Source organism: Leptonychotes weddellii, chromosome 3 (assembly GCF_054177405.1).
Source record: "Leptonychotes weddellii isolate Sample4059 chromosome 3, ASM5417740v2, whole genome shotgun sequence".
In the NCBI taxonomy this organism is placed as follows: domain Eukaryota; kingdom Metazoa; phylum Chordata; class Mammalia; order Carnivora; family Phocidae; genus Leptonychotes; species Leptonychotes weddellii.
Window position 1 is genome coordinate 7,434,085 of NC_138371.1, and position 22,735 is coordinate 7,456,819.

Below are 22,735 nucleotides of genomic sequence, written 5' to 3' on the forward strand. Positions count from 1 at the left end.
GTCGACTGAGGATGCTGGCCACTGTCCCTGACTCCCACAGGGGTGATGGCATCAAGGCCCTGCGGGAGTGACACCGTGGGAGGCAGAGGTGGGGGGTCAGTGAGGCCTCCAGGCCCCCCAAATGGTGAGCTCAGCAGTTTGAGCAGCGGGGAGCCGGAGCCCCAGGAAATGGTGATCGTTCAGGAGGCAATGAGGCAAGATTAGGGCAGGGCAGGAAAAACACCGGGACAGGAGATTCGGGATGGCAGTGACTTATGACCTGGGAGAGTAAACTGCTGCGGGAATATTGGTGCTGAGTAGTAGGTAAACTTTATGATCTGGGTGAACTGTGAGGTGGCCTGCAAGATAGACAATTATTTATTAGAGGGGCCTGGCCCACTTAGATGATCTTGGCTCCTCAATAGGAGCATTGTGTGGGAGGGAAGAGCAATCAAAGGCTTCTGGAGATATTTAATCTTTACTTGTGTTTGGAATGCTGCTGAGTCATAATCTCCCAGCTGAGCGCTCCCCCGGGGCAGGGGACCTATGTCCCTTCAGTTCTCTGGGGCTACTGTCTGCATGAAGAGACGAACGACATTCGCTCCGGGGGCCCCCTCAGTGGGCTCTGCTCATCAGGGCTGGCCACGCGCTCTCGGTCACGGCCATGAGCTTTCATCCGCGCTATACCAGAACCCAGAAAGGCGCGAGGCGTGGGTTGACACCAGGTGAAGGCTACGGTTCGTGTGCGTGTGTGTGTGTGTGTGTGTGTGTGTGTGTGTGCGCGTGCGCACACATGAACACTCAGGGCTCCTGTCCCCATTCTCCTGACTTACTTGTTCTTAGTTTCTAGTTTCTTTTAGCTGGAGGCACCGTAGGTGTCCCCACAAGCTGCCACATACCCTCTGGGGACAAATGCGAGGGGGATAAAGCATCGATGTAGACGTATGTAAAATCTCTCTCTTCTTCATGTCCTGAAAGCCATAATGCTTTGCCGAAGAGTCATTTCCTGTCTGTGGCAGGACAGGAACTCTGACCCTGTTTGCTTCTGGTTGCTGGGCCCGGGCCGGGGTCGGGGGGCCCGCTCCCCTGCGGGTCCTTGGGACACCAGGAGGCACCGTCCAGGCCAATGCCTCCCAGCGGGTCCAGCTGGGCTCCTCTCTGCAGGGCCTGTGGGCCAGCCTGTTTAACACCATGGTTCCCCAGGTACTCTGCTAAGGACTCTAAGAAGCAGACAGAAAACGTGGGAACAGGAACACTTGGGTGTAAGGAGCGGGAGGGAGGCAGTGGGCTCATGGGGTCTGAAGCTTTTACTCCCAGCAAGACCAGTGGCTGGAGCCTCCGTTATCTGTAAACCACCTCCTCTCCGGGGTTAAGCAATCTACCATTTCCCCAAACCCGCAGCTCCAGGGCCTTCCATGGGAAACGGGAAGTCAAGCCGCACCCACTCAGCAGCTCGTCTTCTGTGGCAAGGGGCTGTCCTCACTCTAAGGACAGAGAGAGAGGAGCTGGGGAAAGCAGAGGGACAAACGTCCCCCACTCAAGCCATATAGAGAGCCATTCTCTCTCCCTTCTCCCGATTCATCGCCCAGAGATTCTGAGAGCCTGCCCTGGACCAGCTGGGAACCCCTGTCTTTCAGGACAGCGGGGGACAGTCATGGACTGGGGAGGCAGCGGGGCTGTGTGACTGGACTTTGGGGTCAGGGAGGAGGAAGGGGTGCTTAGCGGAGACCTGGGGCAGCCGGTGAAGAGGAGGCTGGGGTTGGGGAGAAGGTGTGGCAGGTGGCGGTAGTGAGGCGGGGGGACCAACTGTCTACTTCACCCTCTTTCCATCCTCCTCGTCCTCAGGCAGAACCCACCCCCACTCCTCCCAGACTTAAAATAAGAGTTGAATTCACATGACAGACATTAGGGTGAGAGCACCCATGGACTGAGCCCCATGGGGGCATTTGTGCCCAACAGGACCTCGGAGGGCCAACTGGGTCACTCCACTTGGTGTCCCCAGGGGGAATGTTTCTCGGGACAGCCTCTGGGGATCCCCTGCTGCAAAAACATTATTCTGGGGAGAGACAACTGTCTCCAGCGGTGGGCCTCAGACATGAACTCTGCCTTTACAGGAAGGAAAAAGACATGGTTCTAGCACTGGGAGGGCAGGTTTGGCCCGGCTGAGACGCAGGACTGTACCTGGGTCCTGCCCTGGGCGCAGGGGGCAAGCGCGGCAGGGGCCCAGCCTCAGCTCCGGCCCAGTCCTCTGAGGTCTCTCGTTTCGAGCCCCCCACTTCAGGAGGGTGCCAAGAGCCAGAGAACCCCTGACCTGTGGACCAGCCTGTGGGCCTCGGGCACTTCTAATCCCCGAGCACACCTTCAGCCATTCTGCCGGTGGGGGAGGTGAGGCCCTGGGTCCCCAGCAGGTCAGGGGACCCCCCCCCAAGTCCAGGCCCCAAAGTCCTCTGGCTCCAGCCCACAGAGCTCTGCTGCCCCTGGGAGCTCCGACCTCCTTGTCACCTGGTGCCCGCCCGCAATCTCTGCCTAGAAAGGAAGGCCCCGGGGTGCTGCCCACCGGGGGAGGGGCACGGCCTGCAGCACCCTCTCGCCTGCCCGCCTCCTCAGACTCTCTGCCCCGTGCGAGCCGGCTCTGCTAGGCCTTCCGCCTGTCCGGGCCCCTGCCGCCTTCAGAACTCAGCAGGAACTGCTGTTTCTGTGGCTTCCATCCGTGGGAGGCAGCAGGGAGGGCAGCCAGGCCTGAGTAAGGGGAGGGCGGTGGGCTGGTTTCTGTGACCCCTCTACACTGTGAGGGGGAAACATCTGCAGGTGGAGGAGGCTTCGGGTCTCAGGGGTCTGGATTGCAGCCCTTCCGCCCCCCGTCTCATCCGGCTCTGCAAGGCCCTGCTGCTCACAGAGCTCCTGACGGGGCCAAGGTCAACCATCAGCCCAGCTGCTGGTGGGCCTGCTCGCTGCAGACACACTTGCGGAAACACCTCCCAATTCTTTAGAAAGGTGGAGGCTCAGGAGGCCCGACCGGTCACCAGGGCAAATCTCCTCGCATTCAGGGACGCCGAGGGTGTAGTCATGTGAAACCTGGCTCAGGCCCAGTGGTTTCGTGCAGGAGGTTGGCTTCGCCGTCTTGCAACTAGTCCGGCTGCAGGATGCTGCTAGGCCAGGAGGAAGCGGCGGGGGCAGCCGGCCTCGCCTTTGGGTTGGGCCTGGCACCAGGGCTAGGCCCCTCTCCCTGAGCAGGCTGCCTCAGATCTGAAAGGAGACCCAGACTTTCTAGATTCTAAAGAACCCCAAGTGACCTCTCAGAGGCCACGCTGTACCCACTTGGTGCAGAGGAAGAGAACACACCTTTTTTTCCGTTTGGGATCCAGTTTCTATTTTAGGAAGGTGACACCTGAGCCAAATATTTTCACTAATCCTGCTTGCCATCTCTCTCCCCTCCATCCCACCTTCTCCAAAAGCAAATAGCTGAGATCGGACACTGCTCACAGGTGACTCCGAATCACACGTCCCCACAAACGAGTTCAGCTTGCGGTTCTTAAAACGAGTCCCTTGGGCATGTTTATGAGTTTCTTCTCCTTCCAGTCTGACAACCGATAATTCCCAGGGGGCAGGTGCCTCCCCTTGGGCTACGAGGTTAGCAGGTGTGGTGGCCACATTCCCTCCGGGGTATCTCTGTAGGTTGCTTCAGGCCCCAGTGAAATGCTCCTTTGCGCTCAAAGTCAGAGGCTGGACCAGGGATGAGCCCTCCCAGGACACCTCCCCATCCCTACCTGGTGGTCTCTCCACTGCCTGGGGCCTGGTTGGGGACCTCCGAGGAGGGCAGGCGAGCCTCTCCCTGATGTCCTGCTGGCAACCATTCTCCTGGCTTGATGTCCGCGGTGGCTGGGGAGGAGAGAGAGTTCAGTCAACTCTGGCTCTGGAACCCCTTTGAGGATGCTCCTTACTGGGCTAGGCCAAGAAGCCAAAAAAAAGCACATGCCCAGGCTAGCCCCCGATAGCTCCCTGGAGCTTATGGATGAGGACTCGCTTACTTGCGCAGCCCCAGAACTTTCCAGGCGGCCACTTGGGACTTACGACCTGGGGCTGCAGCGTGAGTGCTCTGGCCGGAGACGTCCGGCCCTGTTGCTTCCCCTGACCCCCCTCTGCCTCTCAAACTACATCTCCAAGATCAAGACCTGAGCTGAGATCAAGAGTTGGATGCTTAACCGACTGAGTCACCCAGGCGCCCCTGGGGTGCCCTGTATTTTTATTTGCTAAATCCGGCCACCCCGGAAGTGGGGCTCTCTTTCCCAGGCCCCTTCAGGCCTGAATCCCTCAGTCCACCCCCAGGGGCAGCAGCTGCCCTCATTCCCAGCAGTGCTTGTGCTGACCTCATGGCCAAGGACCAGGGCACCCGGGTCATCCCAGAGACCTTCACTGGGAAGTGACAGAGAAGTCCCCGATGACTCTGCCGGGGAGCTCTCCTGAGCGCCTAGTCTGGATTTCAAATAACGTGACCCCCTTCTCTCCTGCCCCACTTCTCTTCTCCTTCTGCTGCCAAAGGGGTCCATGGCACGGTCAGAGCAATTCTGTGACCGAGTCCAGATTCGCTGCTTCCTTAATCCAAGCTCCTTCTAGCTCTTTTGTTTAAAAATCTCCCTGGTATCTTTGCAATGTGGCTTCTACTTTATCTTAAATACAAACTTTCTTCTTTGCAGCTTTGACTTCCAGGTAACGGTCTTTTCACCCAAGCAGGGAATGTTTCTGGAATGGAACCCAACGGATGGCTTTATTTATGGTCCATACTGGACTGTCTCCACCTAGAGCTGGGCCTGGAATCGGAAATGGAGCCTTCTCTGACCTGTTCTCCAGTGGACAACTGGCCTGCTTGTCTGTGCTCTCAGCTCCGTGGGCTTCTAATCAGGCCCAGGAGATAGCATTTCGGTGTATGAAGCAATAATCAAGGGCAACTACGTACAGTTGTGTGCTGGGCTACACACAGAGGAAATCCCATTCCAGGGAACGGTGCCCAGGGGCAGGCAGTCCTCCAGGATCAGGAGCTTTCCCAGGTGGCTGTGGGCGGAGGGCCAGGTTGGGGGGTGGGTGGGAAAGCCCCCTGGCAGGAGGGAGGAGGAGTTTTGCTGCGCTCTCCTGAGACCCTCTGAGGTCTTTTCGGCTCTGTCACCCAATAGTAATCACCCCCAATGCCCCTTCCGACTCCCTCCACTGAATGTCACAGTGCGGGCCTTCAGAGCTCCCACCACTGAAAGCCAGGGACTGGGGGGCGGGGGGGCGGGTGGGGACCAGCAGCTGTGTGCACGCACCAGAGGCTTCCCGGGACAAAGTACTGTTTCCTCACCTGTGGGTCCATTTCAGACAGGGCTGGGCATTTTCACTCCAGGCCACTGACAAAGTATGCGGCTTTGATATCCAAGATAGACTCGGGTGATTGGGTAATGAGAGTAACTTTCCTGAGGCCAATGTCTTAGAAAATTTGAAGACACATTCTTGGCTTTTTCCTTTTGGGAGCTATTTCCTTGGCTCTGTGGGGCTAAGTCCCTCTGCTTAAAAAGAATGTACTTTCTGGCCCTGTGGTCAACTGATCAAGCGGCTGGAGGGGTCCACAGGCTCCTCATCACGAGATTTCACCTTTAGCGTTGACTGAACGCAGAGATGTGAAGAGCTTCCTGAGCAAATGCGCTTGAGGCCACCGCGGCGGGTTCTCAGTGGGCCTGAGGTGGGGCAGAGGTTCCCAGCATGAGTGCAGGCCGGGAGGCCAGACTCAGTAGCAAGTCACACGCGAGGGGCCTCTGAGGAGTAGCTGCGTGAGGCCAGACTGGGATGGGGGGACAGGTGAGCGAGAGCACAGAAGTGGGAGAAAGGGCTGGAGAGGCAGGACTGTATGGATGGAAGGGTCCAGAGGAGGTCAGCTCAGGCTTTTGACAGGGAAGGAATATCACAGAAGACAACGAGACCACCTGGCCCACCACTGTCCTCTTCCTCTCGGGCCCTCTTATATCTGCTGAGCCCAGAGGCAGCCTCAGAACTAGTCTCAACCCTGATTATGTGCATTCTAAGCACATAAGCCCAAGCCTGCTTGCTCTCCATCCTCACATAGAGGCTGGATCAGAAGAGGGAGGGATGGCCGCAACAAGACCAGCTGGGTCGGGGTGGGGGCAGACACTGGTCCAGGGACATCGGTTCTGGGGTGGCTGCAGCTGGCCAAGCCTGAAAGAGGGTAGGAGGAAGAACAGAATCGGTACCAGAAATGCTCCCTAAGTGACCGAGGGAGAGCCACTAACCCAGAGGGTGGGCTTCTGTAGTAAAATGATTATAAGGGAGAATGAGGAGTGCTGTCCTGAGTCTGAGGACAGGCCGGGCAGGCCTGGGGAGAGAGGTTAATATGGCTGGTTTCTGGCTGGTAGACTGAGGGCAGCTAGTTTGGAGCCCACTGAGGTGGGGGGGGGTGGGGAGTTGATGGACAGGGTTGGGGGCGTCCCAGGCAGGCCTAAGCAGAGAGGAGCAGGCAGGAGGAGGGGACATGTGGAATATGGCCTCAGAGTTCAGGGCTACGCCTGGCAGCGTGACTCAGGCCAAGTGGCTGCCCTGGCTCCAGGTGGCCCATGTGGAGGGCTGCCACCTCCCCAGGGAGAGGCACTGGGGCCTGCTGCTGATCACCAAGGCTGCCCACTGTTTTCACGTGAGGAACCAGGATTGGCCAGGGCCTCGACTTTGTCAGGGCTACCATCGATTGTTTCTGAAAATCACAAGGACATCACCATCTCCAGGAAAATCAGTTGCCACACGCTACTCCATCTGTGGCAACCTCAAATGCCTCCGTCCTATAGGTAATCCATGCTAAATCTTTCCAAAATATAGGACCATACTGAGAATTGGTGCAAGACAGAGGACCACCCTGGTGGTTGCTTTGGTAAAGCAAGGATGTACCTGATAAATAAATTACCCTAAATGCAACTTTTGGGAAGTCCAGGCCTATAGAGCTTGAAATCATTTTTAACTCAATGGCATTAGGTTAAATTGGCAAAGGTGGTTAGACCACTAAAACCTCCACCCTGGCAGCAGAAATCTCTGGACAAATGGTGGAGCAAATCACCTTTCAGTGAAGGCATATTAAGGTTTATAGCTCTAAGAACACATGACCCCAGGTGGCAAAACCTCTAAAAGTGTGCATAACCAGGAGACAATCCCCCAGACTCTCAAACAACCTGGCTCTACTCTGGCTCTGTGACCAGCCTCCTGCTTTGAACTGGGGCTTGGAAGCGTTGGAATCCAATTGTGAGCAGATTATAAAAGTTCTCAGATGTTTCTCAACCTGGAATCTGACCTGCTCCTCTGTTGTTTTTCCTCTTTGCATGGAGATTACGGTCTTATCTGGCCTGCTCATATCCTTTTAATTTCCTCTTGCGAATTAAAAAAAAAAAATACTTTGTACGTTTCTGATTCAAAGCATATCTATTTTTTCTGGCATCTAAAAAAATCCTTTTATCCCCCATCAGTCTCTGGTGAACTCGAATAGATGTTTCAAAATGTTCTGGCTTCTCCTGGCACAGTTCTGTCTCTGACCAGCCCTTGAATAGGTAGCCGGCCGCCACCTCAGCATCAGAGTTTGAGGTGCCAAAGTCTCGGGCAGAAATCTCCAACATTCTGAGATGACTACTTGGAAATCGCACAGTAAACACACAGCTTTTTGTGAGCCGAAATCTTGCCCGACTAGCGTGTGGACGTCTCTCAGAGAAGGGGGTTTAGAGGCGTGGCTGTGTGGTTCTGGGCCTGTGGGCCTCCGTGGCTCAGGGCAGTGGGGGAGATCAGGTGTGAGGCTGAGGCCTTTCTGGGTCTCTAACTGCTGCTGCTTACTTCGGGTCCAGGCATCACCAGCCCCCCGAGCTGACTCCCCGCCCCCCCCCGCCCCCCGCCCACGGTTCTTACGGTTCTTACGTGAAGAGGAGATGCAAGGCTCCAAAGCACTGGGCTCAGCCCCCTCGTAGACGGGAGGGTGGGCGCTTGTCAGGGACGGCAGGCTGCCGTTTCGGGCAGGCTGGGCCATCTGGGGAGAAATGGGATAGCCTTCCAGCCTGGAAGAAAAAATGAAAAACAGCAATAAACGCAGAGAGCCAGGAGGTATTTGCCGACTACCGGCCGCGTAGCATCACAAACAGATACAAGAAGTGGAAGTACCTGAAATTCCTTTATTAAACTGGTATCAGCAGACATTAAACCTTTTTAAGGATATTGGCGGAAACTAGCAAATACCCTGGTAGCTCCTCAACATTCACAGTGATACATGGCTTCCTATCTTTCTAACACAAAAATGGTATCTTCTGGCTTTGGGGGACATGGGAACATGACATCTCAACCAAACCATTTAAGATACCAATCTTCTGGTTTTTCCGCAGAGGAGGAAGCAGATGAGCCGAAGGGACGAATGCAATCAGAAAGACGTGACGTGTCCTGTCAGCCGTGACAGCAAGAGCTCGGCAGGCCCGGGCCCGGGAGGAGCTCGCTCTCTGCATCACCACCCCCATGGTGTCTGCACGGCCGCCAGCACCCGGGTCGGTGGAGACCCGTTCACCCGGCAGACACGGACTGGGCGCCTCATTGTACCGGACCGCCCCCCCCCCCCTCCCCGCCCCGGCAGCCGGGCGCCAGAGACAGGGGGCCCGGGCCAGCAAGGCCCTGAGAGGTGGCGGGAGGGAGGTCGGCTCCTCGTTCAGCCTTGACAGCAGATCCCGAGGAAGGCTCTCCAGGTGGGCCCGGCAGCCCAACACTGGCTTCTCTTCAACAAGGAGACACTCGCCACCTGCCCAGCGAGGGCTTGGTGGGAGACACAGCGCAGCGAGCATGTGGCGCTCCGCCCAGGGTTGGGCCCCCTGAGATGGCCGTTCTTGAATGTCAGCTCCAGTAGCAAAGACAAACAGACGCCAAGCCACCCCGAGGGGCAGGAAAGGCTGTGTGTGTGTGTGTGCGTGTCTGTGCGTGTGCATGTGTGTGTGTGTCTGTGTGTGGGGGGGGGCATTCAGCCAGTCCAGCTAGGGCTGCCTGGGGCCAAAAGAGGGAAAATTTTCCAACAGAGGTAACACCGCGAGGCAGATGCCGAGGCGGAAACAAACAAAAGTGCCGCACTGTTGCAGAAAGATTTAAGGCACCACAGAAACTGCGGGCTAGAGGGGACAGGGTGTCCGGGGCCGGGGGCACTTCGAGGCCCAAGGTGGGGGGGGCGGTCAACTGCGAAGGACCTTGTCAGCCAGCGTTTGGTTAGATTTGATCCCTCAGGGAGACAGGAATGCCCTTCCGTGATGATGTGCTAGAAATCTCATTCTAGGGTGGCGGACGGTAGACCGTGGCGGGGGCACCATTAGGGGCGAAGAGGTGGCTCAGGAGGGCAGAGGGGAGGCCAGGGCTGGGAGAGCAGAGGGAGGAGAGGGCTCGGCGGCCAGGGGGCGGGATTCTGGCTCGGGGGTTTGGGGGTATTAGCGCCATTCCCTGAAGCGGGGGGCTCAGAAGAAGGAAGCGCTGACTTGGGGTGCTGGGGGGACACCCCTCGCGCTTGGGGCAAGTCTGGAAAGGAGTGAGATTTGGGTGCCTGGAGTGTGTAAGGAAACCCGCGGAGAAGCAGGATGCTGGTAGGGGCCAGAAATGAGGCATTTTAGGAGGCAGAGGGGTGAGTTAGGGGCCAAGCCCACGTGGCAGCAGGGTGTGGGGGTGGGACAGTGACCAGGAGGGTGGTCGGCAGTGGCGACCGTGAGGGACGCTGTGCGGCCTCGGCTTGGAAGCTGCAACTGATGAATTACTGAACTCTACAGCTGAAACGAAAGATATTCTAGATGTTGGCTAATTGAATTTTCATTTAAAAAAAAGAAGAAGAAGCTGCGAGGTCACTGGTGGGCCGCGTGGGCCGAGAAGGGAGGGCAGGGGGCGTGGAAGCAGGCAGAGAGGGCCCGGGCGAGGGGGGCTGGGGGCCTGGGGGCCTGTGGGGAGGCCTGGGGAAGGAAAGCAGTAGGAAGGGAGGGTGAAGGTGGAGCAACGAGGTGTTAAATGATGGCGCCAAGTTTGGACAGTGAGCAGAGGGGAGAGACCCAGAACCCACGGAGCGGTGAGGCGGGGCGGGTGGGGGGCGGGTTGCGGAGGAAATAGGCCAAGGGAGGGCTGGGGTGAGGGAGGGCCCTGAGCTGCGCAGGGTGACTTTTTATTTTAAACTTTCTTTTCTTGATTAAAAAACCAGTAAGCGTTGATCATGAAAAATTAGGAAAATATATGGGCTACACAGAATGTCCTGCCCTCGCAATACCTAGACACGACCCTGATTAACATCTGGTATCTTTTCACTTTTAAAAAATGCAAATATATACTTAAAAAAAATAAACTTGGGATCACTATAAGTGGCCAGCAGGCTGGATCTACCCTGTTTTATAATTTGCTTTTTCACTTAGCAATTATATTGTGAGGCTCTCCTCATGTATTAAGTATTCTTCTAAAACATCATTTTCAATACTGTGTTGTGTGACTATATAATTATGTAAACAGCCTCCTACTTTGGGCATTTTGATTCTACTTTTTTTTTTTTAACGAATAAATTTTTCTTCGTTTTTTTAGAGAGGGAGAGAGAGAATCTTAAGCTGGTTCCACACCCAGCGCAGAGCCCGACACGGGGCTCGGTCTCACGACCCTGAGATCATGACCTGGGCCGAATGGCTTCCCCTCTTGAGCCACCCAGGTGCCCCATTTAGACTTCTTATGACTACTGCCGTAAATGCCCTGTATATATATCTGTGAGCATCTGATTGCTTCTCAGCACCAAACCCTAGAGGTGGGATTACTGACCCCAGAAGTACTAGTACCTGGAATGTACTGCCAGCGTCTCCAAGATCACGGAGGTCCCCAGTTGACATTCCTGGAGCACTAGGGGATCAGAGCCAGCTGGCTTTGCGGGGTCACAGACACTTTTTACAGGGGCTAACTCAAGATCCTGCAAGTTGACTTTCTGCCGAGCGCAGGGGGCACCCGGCATCCGCCACCCTCCACTGACCACAGGACATTGACCATGGCTTTGTGTGCTTCTGGGGCCAGAAATCACATCTCATTTATTCTTGTTTCGCTAGAAATTAGCACACCATCTGGTGCTCAGAAGTGATACAAACGTCTGTAGAACTGGCCCAATGGAGGGAGCTGGGCAATTGCACTAGAGTGGGGGGGTCCAGTTCCAGGAAAATGAGGTCCTCTCCGTCCCACAAGTCAGGGGACATCCCTGGCATGGAAAGACATCCTCTTCTTCCTCTCCACGAGGTAGAACACCCGACCCCAGAATTAACGGTGCCCATTGGTTAGATCTTATATTTATTAGACTCTCTTTATCCTTTTTTTTTTTAAAGATTTTATTTTTTTAGAGAGCGAGCGAGAGAGAAACAGCATGAGAGGGGAGAGGGTCAGAGGGAGAAGCAGGCTCCCCACCGAGCCGGGAGCCCGATGTGGGACTCAATCCCAGGACTCCGGGACCACGACCTGAGCCGAAGGCAGACGCTTAACCATCTGAGCCACCCAGGCGCCCTAGACTCTCTTTATCCTTATTTCTAACTAAATATCCTCATGTCATTGTTGCCTCTCTGGGTTTCAAGAACTTTAAAAGATAATCTTAATTTTTAAAGATGATGATTTGGCATCCTCTATCCCATGTTAAGTAAGATGAATTTTATCAGCTCCTGTTACCACTTCCATTTAAAAAGATATAAACTAGATTTACTAGTAGTTGACACTTGGCTATATTCCAGATCAAACAAGCAAACACAAAACCTGATACAAATGACATTTTGGGGACAGTTAGGGAATACCGATATACTACAGAGTGTTACGTGAATGTTGACTTTCTTAGGTGTGACTTTCTTGTACTTGTGGTTAAGTACAAGATGTTCTTACTCTTGGGGGATGCATGCTGCAAGTCTGCAACCTCCTTTCAAACTGTTCAGCAAAACAAAGTATATGTGTGTAAATTACATATTATGCACGGAGAAGGAGACTGAGAGAGGATGCAAAGGTGCCAAATGTTCGTAACTGGAAGCTAAGTTAAAAAATACTGACAGTAAGTTTAAGAGAAAGATACATTATTAGCAGTTTAAAATAAGAACCTTGAAATATGAAGCACGAGACGACCAGTTTTGAAATCAAATCAAACAGAGCACCAGTCCACGATATGGGCCTGGAAATACTTACAGGTCAGGTCCCACGTGGGAAGAGCACTTGGCAGATCTGGGTGCAGGGGCCTCGGCATCCCCGGCAGCCACACACGGAGCTCCAGGGCTGGCATTTCCGTGCTCTGTTTGTGGCTGTTCGGCAGGTGCCTGGCTGTTCATTACAAATTACTATAGAGTAAAACTGGAAACAACCAAACTGCCCAGCTATGGGGGATAACTAAGTAAAATATGGCCTATTCATTTGAACTATTTTATGGCCAATATTTGTAGGTTTTTCTCCTGCTCTCTATAACCCCCTCGCTCGTACCTGTTTCTCTCTGCCATTCTCTCTAGACAGTTGGACTGACTGGCCTGGGGCTCCCCGAGAGCCCACAGGGGTCTAGGCCCCCAGGTCCCCAGGTTGGTCCCAGGTTCTGGGTAACCACTCTAAAATTGTGTTCACATCAACGAGGTAGGAGCAAGGTTATGAAGAAAGCTAGGCCGCTAAACGTGCATAGAGTTGCTTTAAAAAGTGAGTGTGTTTATCTAAAGATAAGTGGATTTGATGTCTTAACCTGTGACACTCCACCCCAACAGAAGGCCCAGTGAGATGGTGGGGGAGGGGTGCAGAACAAAAGCAACCCGAGGCCTGTTGGGTGGACCCACCACTGCTCCTTCTGGTCCTTGCCTTTGAAATTACATTGGCCGACACTTGGCTTCTTCTGGGCGAAGGCTGGAAGTGCCTGGAGATCCTGAAATCCAACCACTTCATTTTTTGGAAGAAGAAAGCCGGGGGTGAAGGAGACAACCTCTTTCCCCTCAAAAATCCCCGAGAGAGAAACAATGAAGAGATAAATGCTTTCCAATGTGAATGTTTTATTTTGAGTTTTTCAATACACACATCTTACACTGCAGTTAAAACAAAGCTTAAGAAAAGAACTCCCCGCCTCCGTTAGCCCGGACTTACACTGGGTACCCGGTCCTGTGGCCGCCGGGGGTGATGGGCCGGCGCAGGGGCTCATCGGCACTCTGCTGCACACTGGCCAGGCCCTTCCGCCTCGCCTTCCCCGTGTTCGTCATAATCTGGTGGAAGGAAAGAGGAGACAGGGCTGGAGACACCACCTACTTGAGAGCTGACCTCATAGTAACAAGAGGCTTTGCAAATTGATGAGGAAGGATCATGACACAGATTATTCAGATAAACAGAAATTGGGGAAAAAACTCGTTTAGGTTTGCATATTATACCATTTAGCAGTATAAATTAAAAAAAAAAAAATCAGACCATGGAAAAGAGGAGAAGAAAACAGTTTGTATAAATAATTACATCTCAGGGAAGACTGAGTTTTGAAAGTGAGAAGAAAAAAAAGATGGGCAGATTTGGTTTCATAAAAATTTTCCACTTATATATTAGAGATAAGCCAAATGAACAGGTAAACAACCAACTGGGAAGAAATATTTGCACATATTTAACAGAATGGAAGGTTAAGATTTTCATTAGATAAGCAGCTCTTACAAATCAGTAAGTAAGGGGCGCCTGGGTGGCTCAGTTGTTAAGCGTCTGCCTTCCGCTCAGGTCATGATCCCAGGGTCCTGGGATCGAGCCCCGCATCGGACTCCCTCCTCCGCGGGAAGCCTGCTTCTCCCTCTCCCACTCCCCCTGCTTGTGTTCCCTCTCTCGCTGTGTCTCTCTCTGTCAAATAAATAAATAAAATCTTTAAAACAAAACAAAACAAATCAATAAGTAAGAGAGTAGAAGACGGAGCAAAGAATTCAAATAGCTAAGTCACACAATAGAAAAGATCACTGGTAAATACAAGAAAAAAATGATCAACTTTACAAGTAATTAGAAACTACAACTTCATAAAAAAGGTGTCATCTTTCAATGATTATATGACCATGTAACTGGCTGGCAGGATTCAAAAATGTTAGTGGCCCAGCAGGCTGAGTCATTTCTAATTACTTTAGGAAGTAATCTGGAGTTTTATAACAGGAGAGTCATAAAAATGTTCACATCCTTGGGTGTAAATCAGAGGGAGAAGCAGGCTCCCTGCTGAGCCGGGAGCCCGATGTGGGACTCGATCCCAGGACCCTGGGATCATGACCTGAGCCGAAGGCAGTCGCTTAACCAACTGAGCCACCCAGGTGCCCACCTTGGGTGTAAATCCTAGGGAAAGAACCCCCAATACGGAAAATGTTAAATAAACAAAGTTGTTTGTTACAAAACTGTCATAGAGTAAAACCGGAATAACCGAAGTGTCTGGCAAGAGAGGAATAAATAAGTGAAATATGGCATATTCATTTGAAATATTAAGTGGCCATTTACAATGATAAAGACTAGGTTATGAAAAAATGCTTATTTAAAACATTTAATAAAAGGTTATAATACTGTATATAAATGATGCTTTCAATTAGGCTAAAAGCACACACAAGACCGGAAGGAAACGAACACTAAAATGCATCCAGTGGGAAGCAGGACAGCAGAACCAAGGGGAATTTTTTCTCCCCTTTATTTTCCAAGTGTTCTGTAATACGGTTAGATTATGTTCACAATTAAGACAAATGGTTTACAGAAGAAATGACTGTACAACCGGGGAAATGGAACCAGAGTCTGCACGGCACCGGTGTGGGCTGCCCGTCCGAGGTGGCGCCCCAGTCATACAAGAGGGACCACCCAGGAAACCGGGGGAGGGGGCACGGGACCTCTCGACACTCCCTTTTCAAATTCCTGTGAATCTAGAATTATTTGAAAATGAAAATTTAAAAAAAAATTGGCTTATACAACAACAAAAACAAGCCAGAAATTAAAAAAAACACAACAACTGGAATTACATCTTTGATTCCTTGATTTTTGCTGAGAGCTTATTTGGGTTGATCTCGTGTTTGAGGTAGGGAAAAGAAAAAAGGGGCCTCCCCGCGCTGTGGGGCCGGCTGCCAGTTAGGGGGATGGATGGGGTGGGGGTGCAGAGGGGAGGCAGTGGGAAGGGGAGCAGGGCCAGAGGACAGAGAAGGTGCCTTCAGCCTCCGGGGAGGAGACGGCACATGATCAGCCTTCTACAGAAGAACTAAAATGCAGTCCCACCTCCCCTTATGTCTCTTGTGTGACCCGCAGAGGAAGGATGCTTTAACTGCAAGCCCGTCACACTGCTGGCCCCCCTCACTCAAACTCCCCGTCGGCCACGCTGCCCTGTCCAATATCGAGGCTCAAATTTACAGGCCGAGCTACTCATCAGGTGAGCAGGTGCCTTATGTCCAACCCTCAAACGCACCTCCAGAACACCCCTGCTTCTCTTTCTCCCTCCGTTATGCCACCCGGGTCTTTCCAAAGAAGGCTCAGAAGGTGGGGTCTTAAGGTACTGGACCAGGGGACACGGTGAGTACGTGCCTTCTTGCTTCCTTGTCCTCCACGCCGTGCTCCTTCTGAGCTCGCCCTCCCAACTCCCTCCTAGGGGACACTTACATGTGAGAGTGTTTCAGCCTTTGGAAAACCCTGTCAGCCATACCATTTTCTTTTTCTTTTTTTTTTTTTTTAAGATTTTAAGTGATCTATAGAACCAATATGGGGCTTGAACTCACAACCGGAGATCAAGATTCACGTGCTCTACGACTGAGCCAGCCGGGCGCCCCCGTCATACCATCTTCTTAAAACCCTATAGGCCTAGGGGCCCCTGGGTGGCTCAGTCGTTAAGTGTCTGCCTTCGGCTCAGGTCATGGTCCCAGGGTCCTGGGATCGAGCCCCGCATCGGGCTCCCTGCTCAGCAGGAAGCCTGCTTCTCCCTCCCCCACTCCCCCTGCTTGTGTTCCCTCTCTCGCTGTGTCTCTCTCTGTCAAATAAATAAATAAATACAATCTTTTAAAAAAAAAAACAACCTTATAGGCCTAGGAAATAAGGTGGGTGGTATTTGTGCTCTCCAGGGGATGAAGAAACCGAGTCTAGCCGGTGGGTCAGTGTCTGGTCTGTTACCCAGAGGCCTGAGGAAAGGTCCTTGGTGAAGAGGGGTAAGCACGCAGGACCCAGATCCGTGCGGGGCACACCCAGCGTCTCAAAGCAGCCACCTCCCAGAGGGCCTGCCCCCTGCTCACCTTATGACCTGCTGTGCCTTCAGGGTGAGCCACGTGGTAGCCCACGAGGTCTCCAGGACCTTCAGTTTCAAAGCAGCCTTTTGGGGCTGGAAAGATCTGAAAGGAAATCTAGTCCAACAACCTGCTGACTGTACCGAGTTCCGCAGAAATGCCTCAGGGGCTACTGGGAGAGAGAAGAGAATGGGTTCCTGGCAGCCACCTTACTTGTTCAGAGGGACTCAGCCTTCATCTGTGTGACAGATGGGGGGTTTTGTTTGAGAAAACGTTGTGCTACTAAAAAAAATGGAGCACATGATTGAGCAGAATGTAATTTTTTCAGTAGTAAAAGATGTTCGAAACATGTCAATTTAGGTAAAAAATGTTATTTCCCATTGACTAGTTTTCAAGGATTGGTGAATCACAGAAAGAAATTGTGACATGCTAATAAAACAGTATGAATTTTTATAAGAAAATATAGGTACTCTATCTCTCTATCATCTATCAATCCACCCACCCATCCACCCACTCATCCATTCACCCATCCATCCATCCATCCACCCACCCATCCACCCACATAGAAAATAATATGGGAGCTGGAGCAGACACTGTTTGCTGCCCACCCAATATTCATTCTCTCTTGACTAACAGTACTCTGATTTTGTTGGCAAAGAAATGTTTCTACTTAATTTGAGAGAGAGTGAGAGAGCACAGCAAGGGGAGAGGCAGGGAGAGGGAGAAGCAGGCTCCCCACTGAGCAGGGAGCCCGACGCAGGGCTCGATCCCAGGACCCTGAGATCATGACCTGAAGGCAGACGCTTAACCAACTGAGCCACCCAGGCGCCCCCAAGAAATGTTTCTACTTAAAAATAGTCCCTTTCCCAGACTTCCTTGCAGCTGGGGGTCCTGTGACCCAGTTCTGACCAGTAAGAATGGAGTGGAGTGGCCAGCTGCAGCTTTGGGGACAAGCACTGAGGGGGGCAGATGTGGTCGGTCTGCCCATTTGGCTCTCTTCTTGACTTTCTCATGGATCTGTGCCAGGAGCTGCATCGGTCGCCTCACGACCCAGAGGCGACACAGTGGGAATGAAGGGCTGATGCGTGGAGGCAGGACTGCCGTGGAGCTGATGAAACTGGAGCTTCAAGGCCCAGAAGGGGCCCTCGCAATGTGTTCATGTAGTCATATGTTTTTGTAACATTTGCCAAAGGAGGATATTTTAATTGCAAGCACTTACTACTGCTGTTTTTTTCTACTTTGACTTCCCTTCTGCTGTTTCTTCCTACTCTGACTTCCCTTGTCACACTTCCTGTCATGTTGGTGACATGAGGCTAGAATTTAGGACTTAGGTAAGGGGATGCTGAGTCCAGGTGACATTTAATGCGGGTTTCCTGGGATATATTCATAGGATTCCCACTCACTTCGGTGCACAGCCAAACAATTGCTAGCCATCCTGGGGTAGGAACGGCTTCTAGGAATTCCCTATGCTGTCAGAGTACTTACGAATAATCAGCATGCAAGAGAACTCGAAATACCCCCAAATCTTGCAGCTTGTTTGTGGAAGAAACTTGAGGATGGTGTTCTCAAATTTAGCAATAATCCTAAAAATGTACACAGCTTTACCAAAAACTAAATGTGAGGCCAGAAGATTTTCTAATCTTGATCAAGTTTGACTAAATCTGATCAAATACGTTACAAGAAGAACTAATTTCCTTTTCCCTCTGTAGAAAACATTACGAACTCATTGTCATATAGTAGAGGCAATCAAAGGCACAAAACAAAAATAAACAAAAAAGCCCCTATGAGTTATGCAAAGCAGCTAATTAATAAAAACACTATTTTTCTGTCTGTGGTATCTGTCAATTCTTAAAATTTGAATCCACTGTGATTTATTTTCTCATTCTCATTCTAAAGTAGGTGTTCACTTTCGTAACTAGCTTTGTATTCCTTTATTTAAAGAAGGCCTCCCCCACTTGGGGCGCCTGGGTGGCCTTTGGCTCAGGTCATGATCTCGGGGTCCTGGGATCAAACCCCATGTGGGGCTCTCTGCTCAGCGGGAAGTCTACTTCTCCCTCTCTCTCCTCCCCTCCCCACTGCTTGTGCACTCTCTAGCTATCTCTCTCTCTCTCAAATAAATAAAATCTTTATTTTTTTTTTTTAAGATTTTATTTAGTTATTTGACAGAGACACAGTGAGAGAGAGAACACAGGTGGTGGTGGGGGGGCAGTGGGAGAGGGAGAAGCAGGCTTCCCAGCGGAGCGGAGAGCCCAATGCGGGGCTTGATCCCAGGACCCTGGAATCATGACCTGAGCCGAAGGCAGACGCCTAACGACTGAGCCACTTAGGCGCCCCTAAATAAAATCTTTAAAAAAAAAAATAAAGAAGGCCTTCCAAACCCTGTAAGCCGGAGGCCCCACAAAACCTGGGTCTTCCCTTCATACTGACCGGCAGAGTGTAGAAAGACATGGACAGAGCCTGGGGTCTGATGTCCCCCAGTATCATCAGTGGGACGGATAAGGCAGGACTCTGCTATCTGCAGGTGACAAAGGAAAGACACGCCGTAGAGATAAATGGAAGGGAACAATGGTTATTATGGTTGTTTGTGCTGTTTACTTCTGACTTTTGAGTAATAAGCATTTCTTTTGTAACTAGAGAGAAGAATACATGGGCCGTCTAACTAGCTCCCTAGGTAGAATGTGCAACTCTTGATCTCAGGGTTGTGAGTTTGAGCCCCATGTTTGGTGTAGACACTAATTAAAAATAAATAAATAGGGGCGCCTGAGTGGCTCAGTCAGTTCAGTGTCTGCCTTCAGCTCAGGTCATGATCCCGGGCTCTCTGCTTAGCGGGGAGTCAGCTTCTCCCTCTATCCTCTCACCTAGCTCGTGCTCTTCCTCTCTCGCTCTCTGTCTCTCAAATAAATAAAAAATCTAAAATAAATAAATGTTAAAAAAAAAGAATACAAGAAATAAACTGAAAAAGAAACACATTTATGGGGTGCCTGGGTGGCTCAGTCTTTTAAGTGTCTGCCTTCGGCTCAGGTCATGGTCCCAGGGTCCTGGGATCGAGCCCCGCATCGGGCTCCCTGCTCCGCGGGAAGCCTGCTTCTCCCTCTCCCACTCCCTCTGCTTGAGTTCCCTCCCTCGCTGTGTCTCTGTCAAATAAATAAATAAAATCTTAAAAAAAGAAAGAAAGAAAGAAAAAGAGACACATTTAGAATACTCGGGGGTTGGGGATTGTTTCCTCCTGCTTGTTCGGTTGTGTTTTCACACACAAGAATGGGGACTTTTAGTTCCAACTGATCTCCCGCTCTGCAGAGGGCACTGAGTCTTCACCATTAGGCAGGCAGAGCAGGAATAACGGATTGCAAAGTGATTAGAAAAAGCTCCAAAGTGGAGACACATTTGAAAAAAAAAATTGCAAACTGAGGCCTTTGCTTCTCTGGTTTTGGTTTTTGCTGCAGCGAAACAGGGCCAGCTGCCAGAGCCTCGTGCTTCTACCGAGGGCAGTGGGGTGGGGGGAGCCTGGAGCCCCGCTTTCTCCGAGGGGCTCGGCCCTGCACCCGGCCAGCTGTGCCCACCACCCAAGTGGCAAAGTTTCCATGGCCCAGACTGCGGCTTCAGGACCCCTGGGGGCAGGGGATGGTGGTGATAAAGATGCAGATTCCCAGGCGCACCTCCATACACATCCTCTGGAGGCAGGGCTAACCAGTCCTTCAGGCAGTCCCTGGAAAACTGCATGAATTTGGGCCTTCATTTGACAGGGGGAAGAAAGTGTGGAAAGAGAGTAATTAGCTTTTACAATTGGCATTCCCCCCCAAACTGAGTCTGTGCTTAAAACTGAGACTGTACAGACATTATGAATATGTGACTCAGTCGGACTCCTCTCAATTTTCAAATACAGCATGCAATTCACTGGAAAATCGACAGCTCTTCCAGAAGGTGGCACAGCTTAGTGGGACAGAACAAGGGCAAGCAGGCTCAAATCAACTTGAGAATGTTCCTTACCCTTCCTCAGCCTCAACTCTCATGTCTAGAAAAGGCTACACTAAGAGAATTTCCCCCGTAGCTTGTTGGGAGGACCAAATTAAATGGAGTCAGATGTGTGAAGCAGTCAGCACAGGGCTTGCTTGGCCCGTGACATGTGCTGAACCAATTTAAGACACGCCTATTACTGTCGTTAAAGGTAACTAACAATAAGTTTAAACTCTGAAATAAAAACAAAAAACTGAGATGCTATGATAAATGTCTGTGCCCCTTTAACCACGGCGACAGAGCTATTTAAATCAGGGCATTCTTTTTAGGAAGAATTAAATGATTATTCAGCATAGTATGGACGATACAAAAAAATTCAGAAATAACCAAGCAAGGAGAAGTTGGCAAATCATCAGTCTTGACCTGCTGACGGTCATGGCTTCGGGAAGAAGCAAGGCATGCTGCTTTCCACCAGAATTCTGAGTAAGCAGCACATCTCATGTGACCACTGCCACTCTCATGCAAGCTTAGGAAAAGGGACTTGTTCTCCTGTCGCCAGCTTTCTGAGCTCCCTGTGGTCTGCAGCATTTTCCGTGGCCAGGCTCTGCGGTGCATGGGAGCTCTGTATGCTTGCACTTGGGAGGGTGAGGACCAGCAGGGGGGCCGCGCGGGGAGCTAAGGGGTCCAGGAATCCTGAGAATGGCTTCCTTCCAGCCCCCAACACCCTGGTGGGCCGCCGCCGATGCTCCCGCTCCACCCTCACCCCGCCACCCCCAACCAAGCCATAGTTTCCAAATCACTGGTGTCTACAAGAACTGATTCTTGGGATTACGGTACAGAGGTCTGGGGCGGGTCGTAGACTCATCTTTGGGCACATTCGAGGGTCTGGGGCTTTGAGGAACCCTGGGCTAGCCAGTCTCTGCTCACCCACTCACCACTCCTCGCTGTTATCTGCATCCCTCGCCAACAGCACAGTTTCATTTGCTCTGTGTCTTCTTTTGTAAACTTCTCCGAGGTGACAGCCAGCTCTTCAATTTTCGGCATTCTGCTCGGTGTTAGGCAGATGCCATGAATTCAAGAAAGACTTTTTGAATGGTCTGATACAATGTTTCGAAAAGTCCACATCTTTCAAGTGATCTTGAGAAACCTCCAATCTGCCTGCTACATCAGAAGAGGTGGCGGGAATCATGACTTTTGGGCACAGAGGCCCCAGTGAAATGTCTTCTATCTTTGGCAGGTTCCCGGCCTGGCACAAGCTGATACGATGCTGTGAACTTAGAGCCCTTGTCCGCCCTGGAGCCCAAGCACAGCAAGTCAGACTTGTCGTTGAAATCGGTGACCCCCACCCACAGGCTGGCAGGCTGTCCATTCCAAGTCAAGACAGGCTGACTGAGGGCGGCTGAGCCTGACTAACGGACAAAGACGGCAACACTTGGAGCGTATGGAGCCCCTGGGTGATGACTGCCCCACATGCACTTTTCTAATGAAACTTCCAAAATCGCTTCTACTATGAGACCCTACGGTGACCTGGTGCGGTGGGTTGAGGGGTGGCCCCAGAGAGAGATGTCCATGTTCTAACCCCAAGAGCCCATGAATGTGACATTCAGAAAAGCAGGCTTTGCAGATGTAATTAAGTTACATCTCTCTGAGATGAAGACATTGTCCTAGATGATCCTAGATCCAATGACAAGTGTCCATTTAAGCTATGAAAGAGAGAAGGGGAGGAGGCCCTTTGGAGACGGAGGCAGAGTTCAGGAGGGACACAGCCACCAGCCGAGGAACATGAGGAGCCATGAGAAGCCGGGGAAGCATGAGAGCCTCTACCCCAGGGCCTTCGCATGGGGCCTGGCTGTGTGGACATCTTGATTTGGGACTCCTGGCCCCCAGAACTGTGAGAGGATACATGTCTGGTGTGTTAAGCCATCCGGTTTATGCTCATTTGTTACTCCAGCCATAGGAAGCATTGATATAATGAATTCTTTCTGTATGTCATTCGTATTCCTCACATCTCCACAGAGAGTAACGGACATCAACGAGACAAGCAAACATGCTGGACTCGGAAGCTTTCCTTCTGGTGAAAGGATAGTACATATACATTCAGGGGCTTTAGAGCTGCATGGAATGGGAGGATGACACCATTTCCAGATGCCCTGACACTGGGTGGCTGGTCCATCTGCAAGTTCTGCCCCTTTGAGCCTCCCCAAGCTGCAGGAGTGAGCTGGGAGTCCCAGATGTTCTGCATCTTGGGTTTTTCCTGTTGTTGTTAAAACTCTTCGCCATTAGCAACATAAGATCTCACCCACAGCATTTCACTGTGTTGAGGTGTCGCAAGTCATTCAGCTGGGCACTGCATTTAGGTTTCTGTTCACCAAGCTGGGGGACGCCCTTGCTGACCCTCACGCACCTGCGTGGTTGCGTCCGTGGGAAGGTCCCCAGGGCGCAGGGCTGTTGCCCCACGGCTGTGGCTCCCACCCTCCAAAGAAGCCCCACCGACTCACCTCTTCTGTTCTCATCTCCTGCCCATGAAGCAGGAGGGACTATATTTACAAATGCACATCCTATCAAATGGAGCC

General features: G+C 51.8%; 1 protein-coding gene across 6 annotated transcripts in view; it reads right to left on the minus strand.

The window, feature by feature from the left end:
* Window positions 1-3,339: 3,339 nt before the first annotated feature.
* The window catches only part of ARMC9 (armadillo repeat containing 9), a 137,082-nt gene continuing 117,686 nt past the window's right edge, over window positions 3,340-22,735 (minus strand). For 3 of the 6 annotated variants that reach the window (XM_081813413.1, XM_081813414.1, XM_081813411.1), the window contains 3 exons: window positions 13,105-13,220; window positions 7,903-8,048; window positions 3,340-3,858 (listed from right to left, as the gene is read on the minus strand). In XM_081813413.1, the coding sequence (XP_081669539.1) occupies window positions 3,743-3,858; window positions 7,903-8,048; window positions 13,105-13,220 (378 nt within the window). In that variant the 3' untranslated portion in view covers window positions 3,340-3,742. Of the gene's footprint in view, window positions 3,859-7,902; window positions 8,049-12,993; window positions 13,221-22,735 lie in introns of those variants that run through there. The other 3 variants (XM_081813416.1, XM_081813417.1, XM_081813412.1) reach the window with 2 other exon arrangements.